The sequence below is a fragment of the Lasioglossum baleicum genome, unplaced genomic scaffold, assembly GCF_051020765.1.
Source record: "Lasioglossum baleicum unplaced genomic scaffold, iyLasBale1 scaffold0076, whole genome shotgun sequence".
Classification (NCBI taxonomy): domain Eukaryota; kingdom Metazoa; phylum Arthropoda; class Insecta; order Hymenoptera; family Halictidae; genus Lasioglossum; species Lasioglossum baleicum.
Window position 1 is genome coordinate 666,081 of NW_027469136.1, and position 26,412 is coordinate 692,492.

The 26,412-nt window shown below is 38.8% G+C and overlaps 1 protein-coding gene across 1 annotated transcript; it reads left to right on the plus strand.

Moving 5' to 3' along the window:
* Positions 1-10,256: 10,256 nt before the first annotated feature.
* On the plus strand, positions 10,257-25,682 carry LOC143219845 (uncharacterized). The gene is made up of 6 exons (XM_076445655.1): positions 10,257-10,401; positions 24,061-24,337; positions 24,657-24,915; positions 25,115-25,177; positions 25,260-25,463; positions 25,569-25,682. Exons 1-6 carry the CDS (start codon positions 10,257-10,259, stop codon positions 25,680-25,682), a joined length of 1,062 nt encoding a protein of 353 aa, XP_076301770.1.
* Positions 25,683-26,412: the final 730 nt, after the last annotated feature.

Genomic DNA, 26,412 nt, shown 5'->3' on the forward strand with positions numbered 1-26,412 from the left:
CAGAATAAATTCTAATTTGACTTCATCACGTCGTGCTCCGACGAATCGAAATACCCTTTGTGGATGGTCGCGTATTCTTCGAACGGGTCCATCTCTGCTACGGTTGCAGAACGAGATCGTGCGCGTGGTTCCACTCTGTGTTGGTGCAATATTGGGTTGTTCAGCTTAATTCGCTCATTTCGTTAGACCAATGGTGATAATATGAGCTTGCAATTCTTCGAATCAAAAAGATTTCACTTGTGCTTTACAGCAGTGCTCCCCAACCATTTTATAGCCGCGGGCCGGGCAACGTTTCATAATTTCACGGCGCCTCGATGAGATGGGGGGCGTTAATTGTTTATATTGTTGCGGTGGCTTCGACCACTTCTCGCCGGTGAGACGGTGAGCCGCGCAAAATAAATTCCTATTATAATTCATCACGTCGTCCTCCGACGAATCGAAATACCCTTTGTTGATGGCCCCGTATTCTTCGAACGCGACCATCTCAGCTTCGTTTGGAGAACGAGATCCTGCGCGTGGATCCACTCTGCGTTGGTGCAATATTGGGCTGCACTGGTTTATTCTCAGCTTTCGCTAGACCTGTGGTGATAATATGAGCTTGCAATTCTTCGAATCAAAAAGCTTTCACTTGTACTTTACAGCAGTGCTCCCCAACCATTTTATAGCCGCGGACCGGGCAACGTTCCATAATTTTACGGCGCCTCGATGAGATGGGGGGGCGTTAATTGTTTATATTGTTGCGGTGTCTTCGACCACTTCTCGCCGGTGCGACGGTGAGCCGCGCAGAATAAATTCCTATTATAATTCATCACGTCGTCCTCCGACGAATCGAAGTACCCTTTGTTGATGGCCGCGTATTCTTCGAACGCGACCATCTCAGCTTCGGTTGGAGAACGAGATCCTGTGCGTGGATCCACTCTGTGTTGGTGCAATATTGGGCTGCACAGCTTTATTCTCAGGTTTCGCTAGACCTGTGGTGAAAATTCGAGCATGCAATTCTTCGAATCCAAAAGCTTTCACTTGTGCTTAACAGCAGTGCTCCCCAACCATTTTATAGCCGCGGACAGGGCAACGTTTGATAATTTTACGGCGCCTCGATGAGGGGGGGGCGGCAATTGTTTCTATTGTTACGGTGGCTTCGACCACTTCTCGCCGGTGAGACGGTGAGCCGCGCAGAATAAATTCCTATTATAATACATCACGTCGTCCTCCGACGAATCGAAATACCCTTTGTGGATGGTCGCGTATTCTTCGAACGGGTCCATCTCTGCTACGGTTGCAGAACGAGATCGTGCGCGTGGTTCCACTCTGTGTTGGTGCAATATTGGGTTGTTCAGCTTAATTCGCTCATTTCGTTAGACCAGTGGTGATAATATGAGCTTGCAATTCTTCGAATCAAAAAGATTTCACTTGTGCTTTACAGCAGTGCACCCCAACCATTTTATAGCCGCGGACCGGGCAACGTTTCATAATTTCACGGCGCCTCGATGAGATGGGGGGCGTTAATTGTTTATATTGTTGCGGTGGCTTCGACCACTTCTCGCCGGTGAGACGGTGAGCCGCGCAGAATAAATTCCTATTATAATTCATCACGTCGTCCTCCGACGAATCGAAATACCCTTTGTTGATGGCTCCGTATTCTTCGAACGCGACCATCTCAGCTTCGTTTGGAGAACGAGATCCTGCGCGTGGATCCACTCTGCGTTGGTGCAATATTGGGCTGCACAGGTTTATTCTCAGCTATCGCTAGACCTGTGGTGATAATATGAGCTTGCAATTCTTCGAATCAAAAAGCTTTCACTTGTGCTTTACAGCAGTGCTCCCCAACCATTTTACAGCCGCGGACCGGGCAACGTTCCATAATTTTACGGCGCCTCGATGAGATGGGGGGCGTTAATTGTTTATATTGTTGCGGTGTCTTCGACCACTTCTCGCCGGTGAGACGGTGAGCCGCGCAGAATAAATTCCTATTATAATTCATCACGTCGTCCTCCGACGAATCGAAGTACCCTTTGTTGATGGCCGCGTATTCTTCGAACGCGACCATCTCAGCTTCGGTTGGAGAACGAGATCCTGCGCGTGGATCCACTCTGTGTTGGTGCAATATTGGGCTGCACAGCTTTATTCTCAGGTTTCGCTAGACCTGTGGTGAAAATTCGAGCATGCAATTCTTCGAATCCAAAAGCTTTCACTTGTGCTTAACAGCAGTGCTCCCCAACCATTTTATAGCCGCGGACAGGGCAACGTTTGATAATTTTACGGCGCCTCGATGAGGGGGGGGCGTCAATTGTTTCTATTGTTACGGTGGCTTCGACCACTTCTCGCCGGTGAGACGGTGAGCCTCGCAGAATAAATTCCAATTTTACTTCATCACGTCGTGCTCCGACGAATCGAAATACCCTTTGTGGATGGTCGCGTATTCTTCGAACGGGTCCATCTCTGCTACGGTTGCAGAACGAGATCGTGCGCGTGGTTCCACTCTGTGTTGGTGCAATATTGGGTGGGAGGCGCTCAGTTGCCCACAATACGATTGCCCACATGCACATTGCGCACATATCTTTTGGACACAGCATGATTGGGCACAAGTACAATCGGACACATCTCGATTGCGCACAAGGAGAATCGGACACATCTCGATTGCGCACAAGAAGAATCGGACACATCTCGATTGCGCACTAGAAGAATCGGACACATCTCGATTGCGCACAAATAGAATTGGATTCATCTTTATTGGGCACACATAAAATGTAAAATTGCACACACGCGAATCGTGCACAAATAGAATTGCTTACAGTAATTTTGAACGCAGATGGAAATGCGGCCGATGGCAGATGGAAATGATGGAAGTGCATATCTAGGTTTATGAATTCTTGTGAAGGATCTGCCAAATACACCTTGACGAATTAATTTTTGAAGTGTAGAAACGAATGGTTTTTGGTGTGTGCAATAAATTTTAGGTTATAAAGTTTTTACTCATTAAGAGATAAAATTTGTGCAGGAAGAGTACATTAATTATATGTAGATATAACACGTGCCACGGAAAAATGAGTAGATTGTTCGATTTTTAATATTAATGTGATTGTGAATTAAAATATTGACAACGAAGAGCGAAGGACTGAAAAATTACACGAATGTATAGAATTGATTTCACAGCTCCCGAATAATTCTGTGTGAAAAAGATAATTTAGATAAGTATTTTTTGCCTATAAAATATTATCATTTTTCTGAGTTATGAATACGATACTTTGTGATTTTTTATATTTTTCTTTTACATGTGGTGTACGAAGCAGATCTACTAGCTGAACTATTTTAATTGGAACGCACGGTCAGATCCTGATTATTGCAAGGAAAATGTTCTCACGGTGAGTAATATGTAACTTGTGATCTTGAAAACCATCATATTCTTAGATAGAAAGCATTAATAATTGAAGTTTATACGCGACATATATGATCGTGCTTTATACAATCTTTTTTAAACCAGTTAATCAGCGTGTAATGTCACAGCAGCGTTTAGAATGATAACTGTAAATGTATACTGAATTTCCCCAATCAGATGTACCTTCTTTGATATAGATACATAATCCCTTTTACTTGTCATTTTAACTACATAATATAATGTGAGAAGTAAACCTTGCGGTTGAGTTTTAATTCTTGTATTTTAAATTATCATAACCGCTCCGTAATTTGTGCGTGCCAATGTATGAAATAAGTAAAGGAAAGTAAGTAGATATAGAAAGTAAGAAAGCATGCATGTAATAATTAAAGGAAAGATTAAATAAGCAGTGCTGGGTAGAATTCAAATATATTTGTAGAATTATAATATGTAGATACGTACATAAGTTTCTATAACAATAAAAAATGGGAATATTGTAAACTCGACTCTTAACAGTTCTGTTTTTTTTTCATTTATAAATACTTGTTTATAAAGTAAACAATCTGGTTCGTGGATTTCGAATGTGGTGTAAGCATTGGACTTTGTAAGTTTGACATACGTGGAATTGCAACCACGTTGTCATAATGTCGTGTTATCTGTGCTTGATCTGAAGTGCCAAATGTTTGTTAGGAATTCTTGTGATGGGTCTGTCGCATGTACCGGGACCAATTAATGTTTGAAGTGTAGAAATGAATGGTTTTTGGAGTGTGCAATAAATTTTAGGTTATAATGTTTTTACTCGATATATCCCAGACAACCAACTGCTCCGTTCTGCAGCTGTACTGCACCGCAGCTATGTCGCGTTTTGGATCCCTGCTGCCGCGCCACTGCACGGAGAACGGGGCTCGATTTTGCCTCGCCGTAAGAGGGCAACACGGTCGCGCCAGGTCGCATTAATGTAGGACGTGCTATGTGGTAGATGTCGCTAAAGTAAATGTCTATTATACAAATGTGTAGCAGCAGCAGTCTTTCTTTTTACTGACAAAATTAATATTTTTATTTAAATTACATACTACATACTATCAGGTCGTTCGGAAAGTAATTTCGTTTATCGTGTAGGGATGGCAATGCTTCCGTTTGTCATTACTAGACTGCGAATCTTTCTGCGAAGTAGAAATTGACTACATCGATTGTAAGAAATAGAAATCAAATTGAATGTTATTTCTTCAGCAAAGGAGAAAACGAAATGACTTTCCGAACGAACTAATACATTAACATATTACAATAGGAGAGCTGCATAAAGTCTAAATAAAATCAATCTCATCATTTTCATACAAAGAAACATTTACCAGTTACTTTTAAGGTTCGGTAGGTGTAGAGGGTTGAAACGTCTTCGTGATAAAAAAATGTGTCGTAGAAGGGAAAAGAAACTTAATTTATAATTTTCGGCTCGAGCGCGTTTCCAGCTACCCGAGTGCATCGGGCTGCCCGGGAGTGTCTCGATCTCGTCGGGCGGGTTCGGAAAGAATCGGACGAGCGAGTTTTCGCGCTACTCGAGATTCAATTCTGCGTTCGCACGAACTTGTCCGCTTCTGTCTGACGTCTGAACGCGCTCGACGAAGGCGAGCCACTCTCGGGCCACCGGGCCACCCGATGGTGTGTCACGGATAGACTGCGGATCTTTCTGCGAAATAAAAATTTACTATATCGATTGCAAGAAATAGAAATCAAATTGAATTGAATTGTTTCTTCAGCAAAGGAGAAAACGAAATGACTTTCCGAACGAGCTAATACATTATAACATATTACAAGGAGAGCTGCATAAAGTCTAAATAAAATCAATCTCATCACTTTCATACAAAGAAACATTTACCAGTTACTTTTAAGGTTCGGTAGGTGTAGAGTGTTGAAATTTATAATTTTCGGCTCGAGCGCGTTTCAAGCTACCCGAGTGCATCGGGCTGCCAAGGGGTTTCGAGCTGCCCGGGAGTGTCTCGATCTCGTCGGGCGGGTTCGGAAAGAATCGGACAAGTTCGGGCGAGCGAGTTTTCGCGCTACTCGAGATTCAATTCTGCGTTCGCACGAACTTGTCCGCTTCTGTCTAACGTCTGAACGCGCTCGACGAAGTCGAGCCACTCTCGGGCCACCGGGCAACCTGATAGTGTGTCACGGATAGAGTGCGTATCTTTATGCAAAATAAAAAATGTCAGCGTCGATTACAGGAAATAGAAACTAAATTGAATGTCATCTCTTCCCTTAATGATTTTAATAGAGGAGAAATCATATATTGACATCTTCAATTTAAAAAATTTTCCAACAACTATCAATTTCATCTACTCAAGTTTGCTATAAATGCATAAAGATCCGCAGTCTATTCGTGACATATCAAGCGGCCCGAGAGTGGCTCGACTTCGTCGAGTGATTTGAAAATTACAGTCGAAACGTGTTGGTCGAGGAAGTGTCGACTTCCAGCTCAATAGTAATGACCTGTCATAAATCTCCCTGTAGAGAACAGCCCCGGGAACGGCACTGAAAGAAATCGAGTCTACCGGGTTGGGTCTGCCTGGGTCTGCCTAGCCCGACCCCAGCCGCGCGCCCGTGGTCTGCCTAGCCCGACCCCAGCCGCGCGCCCGTAGTCTCAATGTGTTGCCTTCGATGGCGCACGCTGCGTAGTATGTGTGACCGCTGTAATAAGTATTTCAATACAGCCGAAAATGCATGTGAAACGAGTCCTGCCTCCTCCACTCTGATCCAATCGTCCGCGCATTCGCACCTAGACACGTCACCGTAATCCTGCCTGGGAACCTTCTTCTCAGGCTTACACCAAGTACAATGTCACCAGTTCGAATCCATGCGTGTTGGCGTCTTGCCGCCATTCCCTACAATTGCGTAGTATGTAGTGGGCGGTAACGGTATCGTATCCTAACCCACTGCTGTTCCGCTATCGCTCGTACTTACGAGGCAGTGTATTGGATCACTTGTTGGACATAGACAAATCTAAAATGTTTTTTCACTACGTGAATGAAATATGTAATTTCAGGACCGACGCTGTCGATCCTTACGTCAGAAAATGTCTGTTCCAGGGTTGTTACCTTTCACTTAAAAAGGCATCGTTGGTCAAGACTGGTTGCTAATATTATTCTCGAGGTGTAAATGGGGTTATTTAGTCGTATACAGCGTCCGTTGCCAGCTCCTTGTGACGCCAATTTTTATATCTCCATTTCTTTTGAAGGGCTCATTTTACAGTGGAAACTCCAAGGAATATAAACATATTTTGTTCAAAAGGGCATAGCCGATTAAGATGGTCAAAACTGCCCTTAGAGGTTTTTCAATGGCTCTTGAACCATTCGAAAGCTGACCAATAAAAACCCATCTGAGTAAAATTTCAGTCCTCTAGCTTGCTCGTGAGGGTAGTTATAGGGTAAATTAGATTTCGCGCTTTTCTGCTCATTTTCCGCTCTCGGATGTTTTCTAAAATTCTAAAAAAAATGTGGCACGTGTCGGGTCTTAAGACGCATTTTATAGAATTTTTTCAGATTTTTTGGTTGCAAACTATGGTCGTGAAAAATGAAAAACACTCAAAACGTCGGAAAAATGAATATTTCTCAAAAATATGAAAACATGCTATTTTACTGTTTAGTGCCCTAATAAGCTACCATGAAAAGCAGTGTCCTCGATTTTTTTCAGATTTTTTGTTGTGGGAGATCATTGTCAAAAACAATAAAAACCAAACTGCTTCGACGTTTTTGCTGCTAGAAGGAAAGCTAGACTTGCAGGTTCTACCGTGGGGGTACATTAAGCTCTAATTAGTGTTACTACATTGAATTGGGCAATTTTTTAACCTCAGAAATGCGATTTGAGAGAGTAAACATATCGTCTCCTGTGGAATATATACCAAAATGTTCGAAGCGCTCACAACATCACAGGTTGGCGCAATGGTTAAGGCGTCGGATTACGGAGTGGATATGCTAGGGTTCAAATCCTGCCCACCACAAAGTTTTTTTTTCCATGCCTTATTTTTTATTTTCTCAATTTTTCATTATATGGTTTACATATATGATTTTAACAGTATTTTTTCATGTTTTAAAAATATTTAAATAACATTTTTTAGTAAAATACATACAAAAATAATTTTGGAGTATTTAGTATATTTCCTCGATTCTAAATAATAATAACAATAATAATAATAATAATAATTATTATTATTATTATAATAATTATAATAATAATGATGATAATGTAGGAATAGGAAGAAGTAGAAGCTGGGTCTTCAGAGTTATCATTGTCAGTCCGCAGCATTTGTTTCTGCATGTCCTATAAATACAGAATTACTTATTTCTAGTAACAATAAATATGTGTATGGAATTTGATAGAAATAGACTTATCTTTTTCAATTGTGGGCAGGATGCTGCACAAATGATGGTCAGCCTTCTCCCTATTGTTGTTGCCTCCAGCTTCCGTTTTCATGTATTCTATAATAGTAATTATAGAATTAATTATATTTTGTATTCTAAATGTATACATATATGACGATTAGTATAAAAATACTTACCGTTGTATTTGTTGATGCAGTATGCTGAAAATACGTGATGGTTTTTAATCTTCATCACTGTTCTCGTTAATAATTGGCGTTACTTCGTTTTGATTAAAAATGGTGCTAAGTATTTCTGCTGGTCGTACAATACTATGGAGATATCGAGCATGAGATAAGTAATAAATAATAGCTGCTATATGTGAACAACACCCAATAGTACGGTTACCGTTGGCACATTCGCAACAATAGCGTTTTATACCTGAGTATCCAATTGAATTGGGTGTATAATGGATGTAACATCTGTATGTTTTCCGGTTAATATGTCGCGATTTTACTAAGAATTTAATAATACTATGTTCTTGAATAAAATAATAAATATTTATGTTATTCTGTTCATCCATTATTTCTGCTAAATATGAGATAGCTTGAGAAAATTGATACGATCCCGTGAAAAGAATTTTCAAATCTACTTCCGTCATTTCCGGAAAATCTTGAATATCTGCCGAGGATATTATTTGAAATTGAGATTTTTTACGGTTCCAATTATTTTCTTCAACTTGTATCGCTAACGTATTTTTTACTTTATCTTGGCTCGATATCCTGCTTATTATTTCCTCTGAAAGTGTAACATCAGAGTTTAGCCGTTTTCCAAATCTATTGTTTAAAAAGCACGCAATCCGGAAGTAAGAGCCAATTTTTGGGAGGATTTTATTATCAAGATTTTTGTGCAGAAGCTGATGCTTTTGACCTAGTATACCGTGATCTGCTTCTACAACCCAACGAATTTTTGTCACTTTTCGAGAATAATTGGCCTCTTTAGTCGAAAGTTGTGAACGATTGCCTTTTAAAGCAGGCATGAGGACTTTAAAACCGAGAGCTTTTAAATCGGGTACAACATCGCGAAAACCTCTATCGACTATACAAAAGTCTCCCCGTTTCATGAGAGATTTAAATCCATTTGGATTTCGAAGAAGAATTCTCATGATCTCGGCATCCTTCTGGTTGGCATAGAATGGACCGGCCATGTCAACAATATAACCATTTGTTGTACAGATGGTAAAGGGTTTACACAACGGTACCTTTTTTTGTCCTGAATATGACTTACGTTGATACTCGTTGTTTGTACTTTTCTGATGGCGAATATACGTCCCATCGAAAATCAACGCTAGGTGGTTGCCGATTTTATGTAACCGTTTTGCAATATTAGAGGTTTCATTCTCTATGAGATATTCACGGGTGAAAGCTGCGACTCCAAAATGAAACGGAAGTATATCTTTTTCAAAACTATTTATGACGGAACTATAATATTGAGATACTTTCTGTTCATGATCCAACCCAAGCGTTGCCGCTATAAGATTGTTAGAATTACCCGTTCGCAATTTAAATAAAAATACAACTATTGCTTGTGTTACATCACGCTGTTGAGAGCTTCTCATTGATGTCATCATTTCACGGAGTTCGATGAGATTCTCCCATGTGAACCCCGTGAATATTCTGAGTCTCTCTTCAGATAATGTAAAATCACCAACTTTATCATGAATAGTGGAATCGTTGGTAACTGAAAGATATTCAAAATAATCGCGAAGTTCATCTGCGTCAACTAAACTACTGTTTGAATAAATTCTTAGAGTTGGAATTACGTCTTGAATGAAACGTTTTTTTATTAAATGTTCGGGGCAGCACCAATTTTCTTTGGGAATGTATAATCTTCTAAAAATAAACACCTGTTTTCTAGCTTCAGGTAGAATCGTGGAAATATTTGTTTTCGAACCACACACAAAGCAATAGGCATGCGTAGAAACTACTCTGGAAAATGGCATTTCAATATATTGAGGATCTGGTCTAACGGGACGGTTAAAAGTTGTAAATGTAGGGTCACCTGTCGTTGAGTGCGTACTAGAGGTACTTTCGACTAATGACGAATGCGATTCGTTAATAAACGAGGAAGTTGAAAATGCTTGAACCGAGGGGGGTTGAAATGAATGCGAAATGTCCATGGACGTGGAGGCTGAAGGTGCCTCAATCGAGGGGGGTTGAAACAAATCTGAAAAGTCCATGAACGTGGAGGCTGAAAGTGCCTCAACAGAGGGGGGTTGGAACGAATTAGCGATGTCCGCGGATGTGGAGGCTGAAGGTGCCTCAATTGAAGGGGGTTGAAACGAATCGGCGATGTCTGCGGATGTGGAGGCTGAAGGTGCCTCAACTGAGGCGGGTGGAAACAAATCTCATAAATCCATGGACGTGGAGGCTGAAAGCGCCTCAACAGAGGGGGGTTGGAACGAATTAGCGATGTCCGCGGATGTGGAGGCTGAAGGTGCCTCAATTGAAGGGGGTTGAAACGAATCGGCGATGTCTGCGGATGTGGAGGCTGAAGGTGCCTCAACTGAGGCGGGTGGAAACAAATCTGATAAATCCATGGACGTGGAGGCTGAAAGCGCCTCAACAGAGGGGGGTTGGAACGAATTAGCGATATCCGCGGATGTGGAGGCTGAAGGTGCCTCAATTGAAGGGGGTTGAAACGAATCGGCGATGTCTGCGGACGTGGAGGCTGAAGATGCCTCAATCGAAGGGGGTTGAAACGAATTGGAGATATCCGCGGACGTGGAGGCAGAAGATCGAGATCGGAAAGCTCTCTGATGTACACTTTCTTTACAAAAAAATACGAAAACACGGCAACTTTTACATAAAATATCACCAACTTGCACCACTTTTTTCAAAATATCCGAATATTCTCTAGCCTGAACTTCTGTCCTGATCACTTTTTTTTGGCCTCGCACTTTACGTATAAATCGTTTACATTTTACACATTTTGGATCGCTATCCATAGTTTGCAAAATTACTTTAGACATTCTAAATTCAAATCCTTCAGAAGTCTAACAATAAGTAAAATGTCTTTCTGAAATTCACTCTATGGTAGCACACAGAAAACTGAAATCGAAGCCTTCGGACGATCATCATCCCATAGCTCCAAACATTTGCACATCTCAGGTAAACCGTGGCCAACAGCACTCACAATAAAACATTTGACGTGCATATAGTTCAAACGGTTTATGAGGCAGTCGAAAGCGAAGCTATTTTTTAAAAAGCCGTTTTCAGCACATGATATTAAGGTGTTTTAGAAAATGCAACTGAATAATACAATTATTCATTATTTAATTCAACAACATAATATTATTAAATTCCAAGTAAAATCACGACACATCAGCCGGAAATACTAAATACTCCAAAATTATTTTTGTATGTATTTTACTAAAAAATATTATTTAAATATTTTTAAAACATGAAAAAATATTATTAAAATCATATATGTAAACCATATAATAAAAAATTGAGAAAATAAAAAATAAGGCATGGAAAAAAAAACTTCGTGGTGGGCAGGATTTCAACCCTAGCATATCCACTCCGTAATCCGACGCCTTAACCATTGCGCCAACCTGTGATGTTGTGAGCGCTTCGAACATTTTGGTATATATTCCACAGGAGACGATATGTTTACTCTCTCAAATCGCATTTCTGAGGTTAAAAAATTGCCCAATTCAATGTAGTAACACTAATTAGAGCTTAATGTACCCCCACGGTAGAACCTGCAAGTCTAGCTTTCCTTCTAGCAGCAAAAACGTCGAAGCAGTTTGGTTTTTATTGTTTTTGACAATGATCTCCCACAACAAAAAATCTGAAAAAAATCGAGGACACTGCTTTTCATGGTAGCTTATTAGGGCACTAAACAGTAAAATAGCATGTTTTCATATTTTTGAGAAATATTCATTTTTCCGACGTTTTGAGTGTTTTTCATTTTTCACGACCATAGTTTGCAACCAAAAAATCTGAAAAAATTCTATAAAATGCGTCTTAAGACCCGACACGTGCCACATTTTTTTTAGAATTTTAGAAAACATCCGAGAGCGGAAAATGAGCAGAAAAGCGCGAAATCTAATTTACCCTATAACTACCCTCACGAGCAAGCTAGAGGACTGAAATTTTACTCAGATGGGTTTTTATTGGTCAGCTTTCGAATGGTTCAAGAGCCATTGAAAAACCTCTAAGGGCAGTTTTGAACATCTTAATCGGCTATGCCCTTTAAATCACTGACGCACAGTGGTCTGGATTGGAAAATCGTGTGCCATTTTGTTATAACTTTTGAACCAGTAGAGATACCGCAATGAAATTTTCACTAAAAATATTTAAAAAATAGTCATTTTTAACTATAGGTAATTAAATATTTTTTGCATTTGTTAAACAATAATTTTTTATAAATTTTCATTGATATTTTTGATTAAAAAAAAAATTTTTGGAATATAATCGTACATACTATTTTTTACTTTCTAAATATGTATTTTTTATATTTATGTTTCACACATGTGTAACGTTTTATGGAATACGTAAAATATAAATTTGAGATGTCTTGTTGCAATCAACATACACAAAAAAAATTAACGTAAAGGTAAAAACGCATTACAAGCGTGTCAAAGATATTTTTTATAATAATTTATAATGATTAAAAAACGAAACGAGCCTACTACATAATATCTTTATTTTACTAGAGGTGAGCGAAATATCAGAACGAAACAGAATTGAAAAACTTCTATTATATTTTAATACTAAAGAATTACCTCGGATGCAGTATTTAACACTAAAATCTTACATTTTTCGCTATGTGAAGTCATCTGATAATAATTTGTATCAAGAATATACCTCGCAAACATTCTATTACCAACTTTAATGGCTTTAAACAATAATAATTTGAGCGGGCGGAGAGGGGCGGAATTAATTTTTTCATGATTATTTAGAAGGAAGGTGTACTAAAAATATTCCAATTAATTAGAAAGCTAAACTCGACTAAACTTTAAAGATATACCATCTTAAATGGAAAGGACTTCACAAATTTTTCTTACGGCATTGAGCATTATTATATAAATAGAGTATTTACGTTAATAAATAATAGAAAGATATGATTTTTATCACAAAAGTCTGCTCTTCAATATAAAAAAAAAGCGAGAGATAATATTAAATAGGAACGTCAGGGCACCGCATCACAGAGAAGCAATTTTTCTCGTGAAAAATCCTCCTCTTAAAATGTCCTATTTTCAATGTTTATTGCAACTATTATATTTATTAAATTGTACTATTTTCTTCATTTCCGAGGTCTGTGAACATTTGGGAAGCAATGTTTATAGATATCGATACGAGAAAGTTCGTTTTTGGGCAGAAAGGCACACGATTTTCCAATCCAGACCACTGTGTGACGGCTCATCGAAAAAGACGTAAAAAACGAATTAGTTTAAATTTTTCGACTCCATACAGTTGATGGTCGAGGTTAAAAAAATAATTTTGCAATAGCCCAATCCTTTCCTAATAAAACCACCAAAAAAAAAGTGTAGCTCAATCGGATTTCAACGGAAATATGATTTCATTTGTTTCGTTGACAAAAAATTCGATTTTTTATAAAATCCTGAGGTGGTAGACAAATTCTGAGACCAGATTTGAAATAAGCGTGCAAGAATCTACGGGAAATGATGTACAGCATGTTGCAAAAAAGTTTTATTGAAATTGTGCAGGTTTAACGAATTTTGTCAAGGTTAAAAAACGTTCGTACCATCATTTCCCTACTTTCCGCATATTCTGCAAAGTTAGAGCTTTAATTTAAAAAAAAATTCATCGTTCTATCTCTTTTCTATCGAAAGTTATTCGACTTAAACACAGAAACTTGCGGCGACCCGTGCAGCGACCCTTGCAGCGACCCAATAGCTGCACGGGTCGCTGCAAGGGTCGCCGCCTGGATCGCGACGGAATGACCAAAAAAGGTGTGTCACAGCTCTGACCGACCAGTCCTGAACCGCTAGAGGACTCATCAGTAAGGCGGGCCCTGCCCGAGACGCTGCGATATCGGAAGGTGGTTTAAGACTGTATATATAGAGATCGGTGACGGATCAGGTAGCAGCGAGAAAGGTCTTTCTTTGACTATCTGTCCATCTTGTGGCAAATGTAGGAAATTAGCTGCCACAAAAGAGAGCGAGTTATTATTGTCCGCTTCTGTCCGAACGCGCCCGACGAGGTCGACCACGTTCGGGCCACCCGCCCGATGTGTTACGGATAGACAGCGGGTCTTTATGCAAAATAAAAAACGTCAGCGTTGATTACAAGAAATAGAAACTCAAAAGAATGTCATCCCTTTCCTTAATGATTTTAATAAAGGAGAAATCATATATTGACATTTTCAATTTTAAAAATTTTCCAACAACTATCAATTTCATCTACTCAATTTTGCTATAAATGCATACAGATCCCAAGTCTATCCGTTACACATCGGGCGGCTCGAGAGCGGCTCGACATCGGCGAGTGATTTGAGGAGTTGGTGACAGATGAGTTGGGCATTTAATCGGTCATCCGATTGACGGTTGATAATCGTTAGTCGCGATTAACGACTAAAGTAGAAATTTAATCGTTATCCGCAATTAACGATTAATAAGTATTTAATCTTATCCGCAAATATAACGATCAATCGGTATTTATTCGTTAACCACAATTAACGACTAAACGAGGATATTAATTGTTAATCGCGATTAACGATTGAAGTATAAATTTAGTCGTCAATCGTCGATTGAATTTTTGCCCAACACTGGTTAGTGATTTTATTTTTATTCTATTTTCTCGAAAATGAATAAATCCATGAATACTTTCGGCTAACTCGAGGCTACAATGAACACGACCGACGCCCAAGGGTCGAGCCCTGAGGCCTGAGCCCTGAGCCCAGAACACAATAGTAGTGCAATAAACACGGCCCGACAATCCCCCGGCCAGCCAGGTAGCTCGGCATGAAACCGCTAAGGAGCGAATGCTGAACATAATTATTTTCCGTGCTGCCCTCACGAAAGTCACACGAGCCAATTCGTGGCGTTCTGCCGATTAAGAAAAGCCTAAACTCGACGGAATTAGGACCGTTTCTAGTGGTTTTATTCATAACGGAGTGTACACTTTCCACCTTTAAATATAAGAAATTTAAAAATATGTGCTAGGTGTCTCTTTTTATTATGTCGAGCACCCTGTATATGAGCACCAAAAACTAATTTTCATCGTTTTGTTAGTGTTTGACACACGATTGTAAATACGTTCAAAGCATTGTGCTACCGTCTCGTCCCGTGTTATTGTCTTTACCGTTCGCGTTCAATTTGAACGATTTCTAACGAGCTCCCCAGTATGAGAGTATGGTGGGAATGCCCGCGTATTATGCGAGGACCCCGATCCGCAACAGTCGAGATTGATGACTGAGAGAGATCTCTGTTCCTCCGAAACGAGAACCGTGAGTCGTTCCTCCGAAACGACATCTCAATTGTCAGTTATTTGTACCGCGTGTTTAAAATTATTATTAAAAGTGATCTTGAAGTCGCAGAAACCCGGCTTCCCTGTTTAAACCAGTGGTTTTAATTCACCCACTTATACTTCCTCCACTACCGGACTGATCCAACCCTTCATACCTGATTTTAAACGAAGTGCTCGTGTCGGGGTAAACAGTTAGTTTGGCCGTTATAATTTAAGGAAAAACTTGTGACACCTCATATTACACGTCCGTAAAACCAACAATTTTCAAGACTTCAAGGAATTGTTTGAGATACGTTTTCTCATATTTCACTAAAGACTGCAACATATCCAAATTTGAACAAAATCCGAAACAGTAGTTCTATTTCGCATGGAAATATGGATACTCGAAAACAATTAAAAATTAAAACAATTATAAGAAACTGTGATTTAGATCAATCGTGAGCAGAAAAATTCAAAGATTCTTTTCTTTACATCTTTCAATGCCTACTATGTATATCTGGTTTATGTGTTGACCGTTTTCGATGACATTTCGGGTAATCGGATAGTGTTTTTTCATTTTCTTAGTTTTAAAAATCTTAAGCTTAATAAATATGGATTCGAAAAAATCGTTTGTCCCGCTGTTTCCAAAACCGTTGTTTAAACATGTTTAAACAATCATACTGTATTAATATTGGATATCACTGTATTTGAAAAAGTCTACAGAATCTTTTATATGGCGGGGGTAGCGAGTGCACGGTAACCCCAAGGAATCTGGTTAGACCGATTTGGTCTTTAATGTCTTTATGGTTATTACGGCTATTAACTCCTAAGGGTACGGCTGGTGGCACATTGCAGTTCGGCCATGGCACAACAAAAGCCCAAACTTCGTTTTTCAGGAGCTTTTGCTCGAAAAAGTAAATTAACGGTTTCGGTGTTATTTCAGCCACTTGGCATAGTACCGTTACCGGTATTGTTCGGTATGTATATATATTTTACCGAGATTAAGTCCCTGATTTCACACAGTGAATTAAAGTTTCAAAGCGAAATGTTCAGCTCTGTACGAAGCATTAACGACATTAGATTCGAGACTAAAAGACTTGAATTTTTGGAGATGTTATGACATTTCGACGAACATTGCGCCGGACAGCGCACACGGTTTTCGCCGACATTTCACCGACTCCAGATTTGACCGGCTACAAATTTGATCGAATTGATTCAATCGATTGATGAAGTTAATCGCCATACGGTCTATCCATCTGTCACCAACTCCTCAAATCACTCGCCGATGTCGAGCCGCTCTCGAGCCGCCCGATGTGTAACGGATAGACTTGGGATCTGTATGCATTTATAGCAAAATTGAGTAGATGAAATTGATAGTTGTTGGAAAATTTTTGAAATTGAAAATGTCAATATATGATTTCTCCTTTATTAAAATCATTAAGGAAAGGGATGACATTCTTTTGAGTTTCTATTTCTTGTAATCAACGCTGACGTTTTTTATTTTGCATAAAGACCCGCTGTCTATCCGGAACACATCGGGCGGGTGGCCCGAACGTGGTCGACCTCGTCGGGCGCGTTCGGACAGAAGCGGACAATAATAACTCGCTCTCTTTTGTGGCAGCTAATTTCCTACATTTGCCACAAGATGGACAGATAGTCAAAGAAAGACCTTTCTCGCTGCTACCTGATCCGTCACCGATCTCTATATATACAGTCTTAAACCACCTTCCGATATCGCAGCGTCTCGGGCAGGGCCCGCCTTACTGATGAGTCCTCTAGCGGTTCAGGACTGGTCGGTCAGAGCTGTGACACACCTTTTTTGGTCATTCCGTCGCGATCCAGGCGGCGACCCTTGCAGCGACCCGTGCAGCTATTGGGTCGCTGCAAGGGTCGCTGCACGGGTCGCCGCAAGTTTCTGTGTTAAAGTCGAATAACTTTCGATAGAAAAGAGATAGAACGATGAATTTTTTTTTAAATTAAAGCTCTAACTTTGCAGAATATGCGGAAAGTAGGGAAATGATGGTACGAACGTTTTTTAACCTTGACAAAATTCGTTAAACCTGCACAATTTCAATAAAACTTTTTTGCAACATGCTGTACATCATTTCCCGTAGATTCTTGCACGCTTATTTCAAATCTGGTCTCAGAATTTGTCTACCACCTCAGGATTTTATAAAAAATCGAATTTTTTGTCAACGAAACAAATGAAATCATATTTCCGTTGAAATCCGATTGAGCTACACTTTTTTTTTGGTGGTTTTATTAGGAAAGGATTGGGCTATTGCAAAATTATTTTTTTAACCTCGACCATCAACTGTATGGAGTCGAAAAATTTAAACTAATTCGTTTTTTACGTCTTTTTCGATGAGCCGTCACACAGTGGTCTGGATTGGAAAATCGTGTGCCTTTCTGCCCAAAAACGAACTTTCTCGTATCGATATCTATAAACATTGCTTCCCAAATGTTCACAGACCTCGGAAATGAAGAAAATAGTACAATTTAATAAATATAATAGTTGCAATAAACATTGAAAATAGGACATTTTAAGAGGAGGATTTTTCACGAGAAAAATTGCTTCTCTGTGATGCGGTGCCCTGACGTTCCTATTTAATATTATCTCTCGCTTTTTTTTTATATTGAAGAGCAGACTTTTGTGATAAAAATCATATCTTTCTATTATTTATTAACGTAAATACTCTATTTATATAGTAATGCTCAATGCCCTAAGAAAAATTTGTGAAGTCCTTTCCATTTAAGATGGTATATCTTTAAAGTTTAGCCGAGTTTAGCTTTCTAATTAATTGGAATATTTTTAGTACACCTTCCTTCTAAATAATCATGAAAAAATTAATTCCGCCTCTCTCCGCCCGCTCAAATTATTATTGTTTAAAGCCATTAAAGTTGGTAATAGGATGTTTGCGAGGTATATTGTTGGTACAAATTATTATCAGATGACTTCACATAGCGAAAAATGTAAGATTTTAGTGTTAAATATTGCATCCGAGGTAATTCTTTAGTATTAAAATATAATAGAAGTTTTTCAATTCTGTTTCGTTCTGATATTTCGCTCACCTCTAGTAAACTAAAGATATAAGGTAGTAGGCTCGTTTCGTTTTTTAATCATTATAAATTATTATAAAAAATATCTTTGACACGCTTGTAATGCGTTTTTACCTTTACGGTAATTTTTTTTGTGTATGTTGATTGCAACAAGACTTCTCAAATTTATATTTTACGTATTCCATAAAACGTTACACATGTGTGAAACATAAATATAAAAAATACATATTTAGAAAGTAAAAAATAGTATGTACGATTATATTCTAAAAATTTTTTTTTAAATCAAAAATATCAATGAAAATTTATAAAAAATTATTGTTTAACAAATGCAAAAAATATTTAATTACCTATAGTTAAAAATGACTATTTTTTAAATATTTTTAGTGAAAATTTCATTGCAGTATCTCTACTGGTTCAAAAGTTATAACAAAATGGCACACGATTTTCCAATCCAGACCACTGTGCGTCAGTGATTTAAATTTTGAACAAAATATGTTTATATTCCTTGGAGTTTCCACTGTAAAATGAGCCCTTCAAAAGAAATGGAAATATAAAAATTGGAGTCACAAGGAGCTGGCAACGGACGCTGTATACGACTAAATAACTCCATTTACACCTCGAGAATAATATTAGCAACCAGTCTTGACCAACGATGCCTTTTTAAGTGAAAGGTAACAACCCTGGAACAGACATTTTCTGACGTAAGGATCGACAGCGTCGGTCCTGAAATTACATATTTCATTCACGTAGTGAAAAAACATTTTAGATTTGTCTATGTCCAACAAGTGATTCAATACACTGCCTCGTAAGTACGAGCGACAGCGGAACAGCAGTGGGTTAGGATACGATACCGTTACCGCCCACTACATACTACGCAATTGTAGGGGATGGCGGCAAGACGCCAACACGCATGGATTCGAACTGGTGACATTGTACTTGGTGTAAGCCTGAGAAGAAGGTTCCCAGGCAGGATTACGGTGACGTGTCTAGGTGCGAATGCGCGGACGATTGGATCAGAGTGGAGGAGGCAGGACTCGTTTCACACGCATTTTCGGCTGTATTGAAATACTTATTACAGCGGTCACACATACTACGCAGCGTGCGCCATCGAAGTCAACACATTGAGACTACGGGCGCGCGGCTGGGGTCGGGCTAGGCAGACCACGGGCGCGCGGCTGGGGTCGGGCTAGGCAGACCCAGGCAGACCCAACCCGGTAGACTCGATTTCTTTCAGTGCCGTTCCCGGGGCTGTTCTCTACAGAGAGATTTATGACAGGTCATTACTATTGAGCTGGAAGTCGACACTTCCTCGACCAACACGTTTTGACTGTAATTTTCAAATCACTCGACGAAGTCGAGCCACTCTCGGGCCGCTTGATATGTCACGAATAGACTGCGGATCTTTATGCATTTATAGCAAACTTGAGTAGATGAAATTGATAGTTGTTGGAAAATTTTTTAAATTGAAGATGTCAATATATGATTTCTCCTCTATTAAAATCATTCAGGGAAGAGATGACATTCAATTTAGTTTCTATTTCCTGTAATCGACGCTGACATTTTTTATTTTGCATAAAGATCCGCAGTCTAAGCGGACAAGTTCGTGCGAACGCAGAATTGAATCTCGAGTAGCGCGAAAACTCGCTCGCCCGAACTTGTCCGATTCTTTCCGAACCCGCCCGACGAGATCGAAACACTCCCGGGCAGCTCGAAACCCCTTGGCAGCCCGATGCACTCGGGTAGCTTGAAACGCGCTCGAGCCGAAAATTATAAATTTCAACACTCTACACCTACCGAACCTTAAAAGTAACTGATAAATGTTTCTTTGTATGAAAGTGATGAGATTGATTTTATTTAGACTTTATGCAGCTCTCCTTGTAATATGTTAATGTATTAGCTCGTTCGGAAAGTCATTTTGTTTTCTCCTTTGCTGAAGAAACAATTCAATTCAATTTGATTTCTATTTCTTGCAATCGATATAGTAAATTTTTATTTTGCAGAAAGATCCGCAGTCTATCCGTGACACACCATCGGGTGGCCCGGTGGCCCGAGAGTGGCTCGCCTTCGTCGAGCGCGTTCAGACGTCAGACAGAAGCGGACAAGTTCGTGCGAACTGGTGCGAACGCAGAATTGAATCTCGAGTAGCGCGAAAACTCGCTCGCCCGAACTTGTCCGATTCTTTCCGAACCCGCCCGACGAGATCGAGACACTCCCGGGCAGCTCGAAACCCCTTGGCAGCCCGATGCACTCGGGTAGCTTGAAACGCGCTCGAGCCGAAAATTATAAATTTCAACACTCTACACCTACCGAACCTTAAAAGTAACTGGTAAATGTTTCTTTGTATGAAAGTGATGAGATTGATTTTATTTAGACTTTATGCAGCTCTCCTTGTAATATGTTATAATGTATTGGCTCGTTCGGAAAGTCATTTCGTTTTCTCCTTTGCTGAAGAAACAATTCAATTCAATTTGATTTCTATTTCTTGCAATCGATATAGTAAATTTTTATTTTGCAGAAAGATCCGCAGACTATCCGTGACACACCATCGGGTGGCCTGGTGGCCCGAGAGTGGCTCGACTTCGTCGAGCGCGTTCAGACGTCAGACAGAAGCGGACAAGTTCGTGCGAACTGGTGCGAACGCAGAATTGAATCTCGAGTAGCGCGAAAACTCGCTCGCCCGAACTTGTCCGATTCTTTCCGAACCCGCCCGACGAGATCGAGACACTCCCGGGCAGCCCGATGCACTCGGGTAGCTGGAAACGCGCTCGAGCCGAAAATTATAAATTAAGTTTCTTTTCCCTTCTACGACACATTTTTTTTTGCACGAAGACGTTTCAACCCTCTACACCTACCGAACCTTAAAAGTAACTGGTAAATGTTTCTTTGTATGAAAATGATGAGATGGATTTTATTTAGACTTTATGCAGCTCTCCTATTGTAATATGTTAATGTATTAGCTCGTTCGGAAAGTCATTTCGTTTTCTCCTTTGCTGAAGAAATAATTCAATTCAATTTAGTTTCTATTTCCTGTAATCGACGCTGACATTTTTTATTTTGCAGAAAGATCCGCAGTCTAGTAATGACAAACAGAAGCATTGCCATCCCTACACGATAAACAAAATTACTTTCCGAACGACCTGATAGTATGTAGTATGTAATTTAAATAAAAATATTAATTTTTGTCAGTAAAAAGAAAGACTGCTGCTGCTGCTGCTACACATTTGTACAATAGACATTTACTTTACCGACATCTTAATGTGGAAGATCCACATCAGCGCGACCAGCTCTGTATCACCTTACCGGGGCGAGAGACCCCCTGCTCCCTAGTACAAGGCCTGTACGTGCCTGTATGGCGCTGCGTACGGCATTCGAAACATTGGCGCGACTGTGTTGCCCTCTTACGGTGAGGCAAAATCCCCCACCGTTTTCCGTGCAGCCTCGCGGCAGCAGGGATCCAAAACGCGACATTGCTGCCCGGTGCAGCCCTGGTTGTCTGGGTATTTGTAGAATTATAATATGTAGATACGTACATAAGTTTCTATAACAATAAAAAATGGGAATATTGAAAACTCGACTCTTAACAGTTCTGTTTTTTTTCATTTATAAATACTTGTTTATAAAGTAAACAATCTGGTTCGTGGATTTCGAATGTGGTGTAAGCTTTGGTCTTTGTAAGTTTGACATACGTGGAATTGCAACCACGTTGTCATAATGTCGTGTTATCTGTGCTTGATCTGAAGTGCCAAATGTTTGTTAGGAATTCTTGTGATGGGTCTGTCGCATGTACCGGTACCAATTAATGTTTGAAGTGTAGAAATGAATGGTTTTTGGAGTGTGCAATAAATTTTAGGTTATAATGTTTTTACTCGATATATGGTTTCGATAGTAAATTTGTGCAGGAAGAGTACATTAATTATATGTATATATAACACGTGCCACGGAAAAATGAGTAGATTGTTCGATTTTTAATATTAATGTGATGTGAATTAAAATATTGACAACGAAGAGCGAAGGACTGAAAAATTACACGAATGTATAGAATTGATTTCACAGCTCCCGAATAATTCTGTGTGAAAAAGATAATTTAGATAAGTATTTTTTGCCTATAAAATATAATCATTTTTCTGAGTAATGGATAAGATACTTTGTGATTTTTTACATTTTTCTTTTACATGTGGTGTACGAAGCAGATCTACTAGCTGATCTATTTTAATTGGAACGCACGGTCAGATCCTGATTATTGCAAGGAAAATGTTCTCACGGTGAGTAATATGTAACTTGTGATCTTGAAAACCATCATATTCTTAGATAGAAAGCATTAATAATTGAAGTTTATACGCGACATATATGATCGTGCTTTATACAATCTGTTTTAAACCAGTTAGTCAGCGTGTAATGTCACAGCAGCGTTTAGAATGATAACTGTAAATGTATACTGAATTTCCCCAATCAGATGTACCTTCTTTGATATAGATATATAATCCCTTTTACTTGTCATTTTAACTACATAATATAATGTGAGAAGTAAACCTTGCGGTTGAGTTTTAATTCTTGTATTTTAAATTATCATAAACGCTCCGTAATTTGTGCGTGCCAATGTATGAAATAAGTAAAGGAAAGTAAGTAGATATAGAAAGTAAGAAAGCTTGTATGTAATAATTAAAGGAAAGATTAAATAAGCAGTGCTGGGTAGAATTCAAATGTATTTGTAGAATTATAATATGTAGATACGTACATAAGTTTCTATAACAATAAAAAATGGGAATATAGTAATCTCAACTCTAAACAGTTCTGTTAAAATATATAAGTTTATGAAAGAAGAGTACATCAATTAAATGTAAATATAAGACATGCAACGGAATTCGTGGATTATTAAATTTTTGAAATTAATGTGATTGCGAATTAAAATAGTGACAACGAAGAGCGAAGGACTGAAAAATTACACGAATATGTAGAATTGCTTTCACAGCTCCGGAATAATTCTGTGTGAAAAAGATAATTTAGATAAGTATTTTTTGCCTATAAAATATAATCATTTTTCTGAGTAATGAATACAATACTTTGTGATTTTTTATATTTTTCTTTTACATGTGGTGTACGAAGCAGAATTACTAGCTGAACTATTTTAATTGGAACACACGGTCAGATCCTGATTATTGCAATGACAATGTTCTAACGGTAAAAGGCATTGATAATTTAACTTTCTATTCTTTGTATGTCTTGAAATATTCATAATATGAAGAATAAATAATAATTATCAGTAGATAAGAAACATTTTTTAATAAATTTTAGTGCAAATTTCATCCCGATATCTCTGATGGTTCAAGAGTTATAGTAAAATGTCAGGATCCAACCTGCTGTGTTCGGTCGTCGTATGCTGTGTATCGAGCGGTGCAGCATTCAAACAAATTTTTAACAACATTCTTTGTTAGAACTAATTTTACGGAAAGTTTCTATCTTTGTCAGCGATAATATCATCGACCATATTTTCATTTTTATGTTCTTCAGAATCATTTGTTTAGTCAGCGACCACCATTTGTTATTTCATCTGACGCACGCAACGCGTAGCTAACGAATATTACAATACAATATTGTTAGAATCAATTATATTCTAGGTAATGATCGTATTTTCATATTCGTTCTATAAAATGTGTAATCGTAATTTTACCGTGTCGTCAATGTTTTACCAATTTTTTTACATATGTTGAATTATGGCTGTTTAAAATTCATTGTATTGCCGATAATATTTTGTTTCTCTCAAAGTAATCATACTGTTAATAGATGGAAAAAATCGCAGGTAATGTGAAAGGTTCTTTTGTCTTTGTACACAACGATTACGTGTACAATAAAGATCATCGCAGTGAAAATATTTATCGTTGCAACACACGACGCACCACACGATGTTGTGGGGCTGTGATGGTTCTCAGCGATGGGACTATTACGCTATTAAAACCCCATAACCACCCTGGGCAAGAATATATTGCTACGCAGCATTTTATGATAGAGGAAATGATGAAGCTGAGTCGGGAGACATTGATCCCATTTAAACAAATATTTGATGATGTTTGTAGAAAGTATGTTTATGCTTACTTTTCTTATGTGTTTCTTTTATCAACTTTTTTTTATATTTTCTCCAAATATTTTGAACAAATATTTATCTATCTATCGATATGTGACACTCTTACAGATTTCAAAGATTTTTTAATATGTTGTAGAATTGATTTGGAATAGCAGATGTACACAGGAAAGAACAACCATATGGAGTTAGTTTGTGTTAAATTTTTAGAGTGTGTGGGGGTTTTTAAAACATATTAAGAAATCACTGAAATTAATTGTTGACAGTGTCACATACATATAAATTCACTGAAATGTTATACAAATATTTATTTAAAGACATCCAGATGCTGCAGCTTACTGTTCATTTTCAAAATTAAGAACAACGTTGCACAGACAGAGAGCTAATTTCAAACCCACAATTCCGCAATCCTTAGAAATTTTGTATGATCAGATGAAAACTTATCAACCATTGGAAAAACTAAAAATATCTGTTGTGAAGTCATTAAAAGACGAATTTGCTGTTATAATTACAACTGACGGCTTGCTAGAAGGATTAAAGAATTCAAAAGAAATATTCGTTGATGGAACATTTGCAGTAAGTAGCATAAAACTCTTAGATATAATGTTTTTGTTTAACAATTTAATTAACTTAAACTCTATATATTACAGAAGCTATTTAACTTAAATGTTTATATCAAGAATATCAGACTTTTCAAAGTAAACTTACTGTGTATATATGATAATAATAGATAATAATAATAATAGTAGATAATAATAGTCGTCTGTAATTTTAGGTTTTACCCAAGAAGCCACACATGGGACAGGTCTACACCATCCATATACGCTACATGGATAATGTAAAACATAATTTATATTGGATTTACTTCTTAAATTGTATCCAATGCTCCTTCACAAACATAAAGAATTGCTTCTCTGCAGGGTATTGCAACTATACTTGTACTGTGCGAAACACGGACGGCTGCGATGTATACTGCCATATGGAAACAAATATTTACTTTAATACCCGAATTACCAAATAATATAAGATTCATAATGAGTGATTATGAAGCAGCTGCTGTTACAACTCTAAATGAGTTATTCCCTAATGCGCATATACATGGTTGCTGGTTTCACTATTGTCAGGTTGGTGATACTGTTTGAAGTTATATATTATCATATAAATTACAATTTTGTCTATGTATAGAAAGCTACATTTTTTGTCATACATATATGTACGATATATCGCAGGCTATTCTGCGAAAGTGGCGCAAACTTGGTTTGACTAATGTACCTAATACTGTTCTGCGTATGTCAATGTCTTTGGCTTTAGTACCTGAAACAAAATTTCAAGAAGCCTTGTAACATTCGAACGTAGGGAGAATGTGCCAGCTCACTCGGCTGTCCAGGGTTGTTCTGAGCCACGAATGAACAACGCAGATACGGGTTAAACAGATCTCTTTATTAGGGACCGAGGTCCTTCATCACAGTACGTACGTCGATCGGCGACGTGAATTAATATAATACAAAACGCAAGTTAAACCTAAAGTCGCGGACGCGAGATGAACGCGGAGCGGATGATCGGAGCGCGAAATAATCGGAACGCGACGCAAGATGAACGCGGAGCGGATGGTCGCAACTTAAAGCTAACGGCGCTAATCGTATGACGGCGAACAGTAGAGCGGATAGTACATGAGACAGTGTACTCGATAATGCATGGGTCCAAACGCGGACGATCGTGACTCGACGGCTCCCTAACGATTTCGAGAACGACCTCGACGCAGCGGGGTTACCGCAGTGACCATTTTATGGCCTTACAATGCTTCGCATGGTACAGGTATTCGGGAACGAGATGCTCGCAGTTTGTGCCGCCTGAGCGTTTAGGGATTCCTCGTGCCGCGTGACACTTGAGGCGAAGAGTCCCGTGCCGTGTGACACTTGGGTCGAGGATGCCCGGTGGTGCGTGCCACTTCGGACGGCGGAGATTTATGTCTCTCGCAGGAAGGGTCTCCCCGTGTTGTATGACACTTGGGGCCTTGGCGTGGTCCGTAGGAAAAGGTTGGGATAGTTCGTGATACAGTCGTAGCATTCGAGA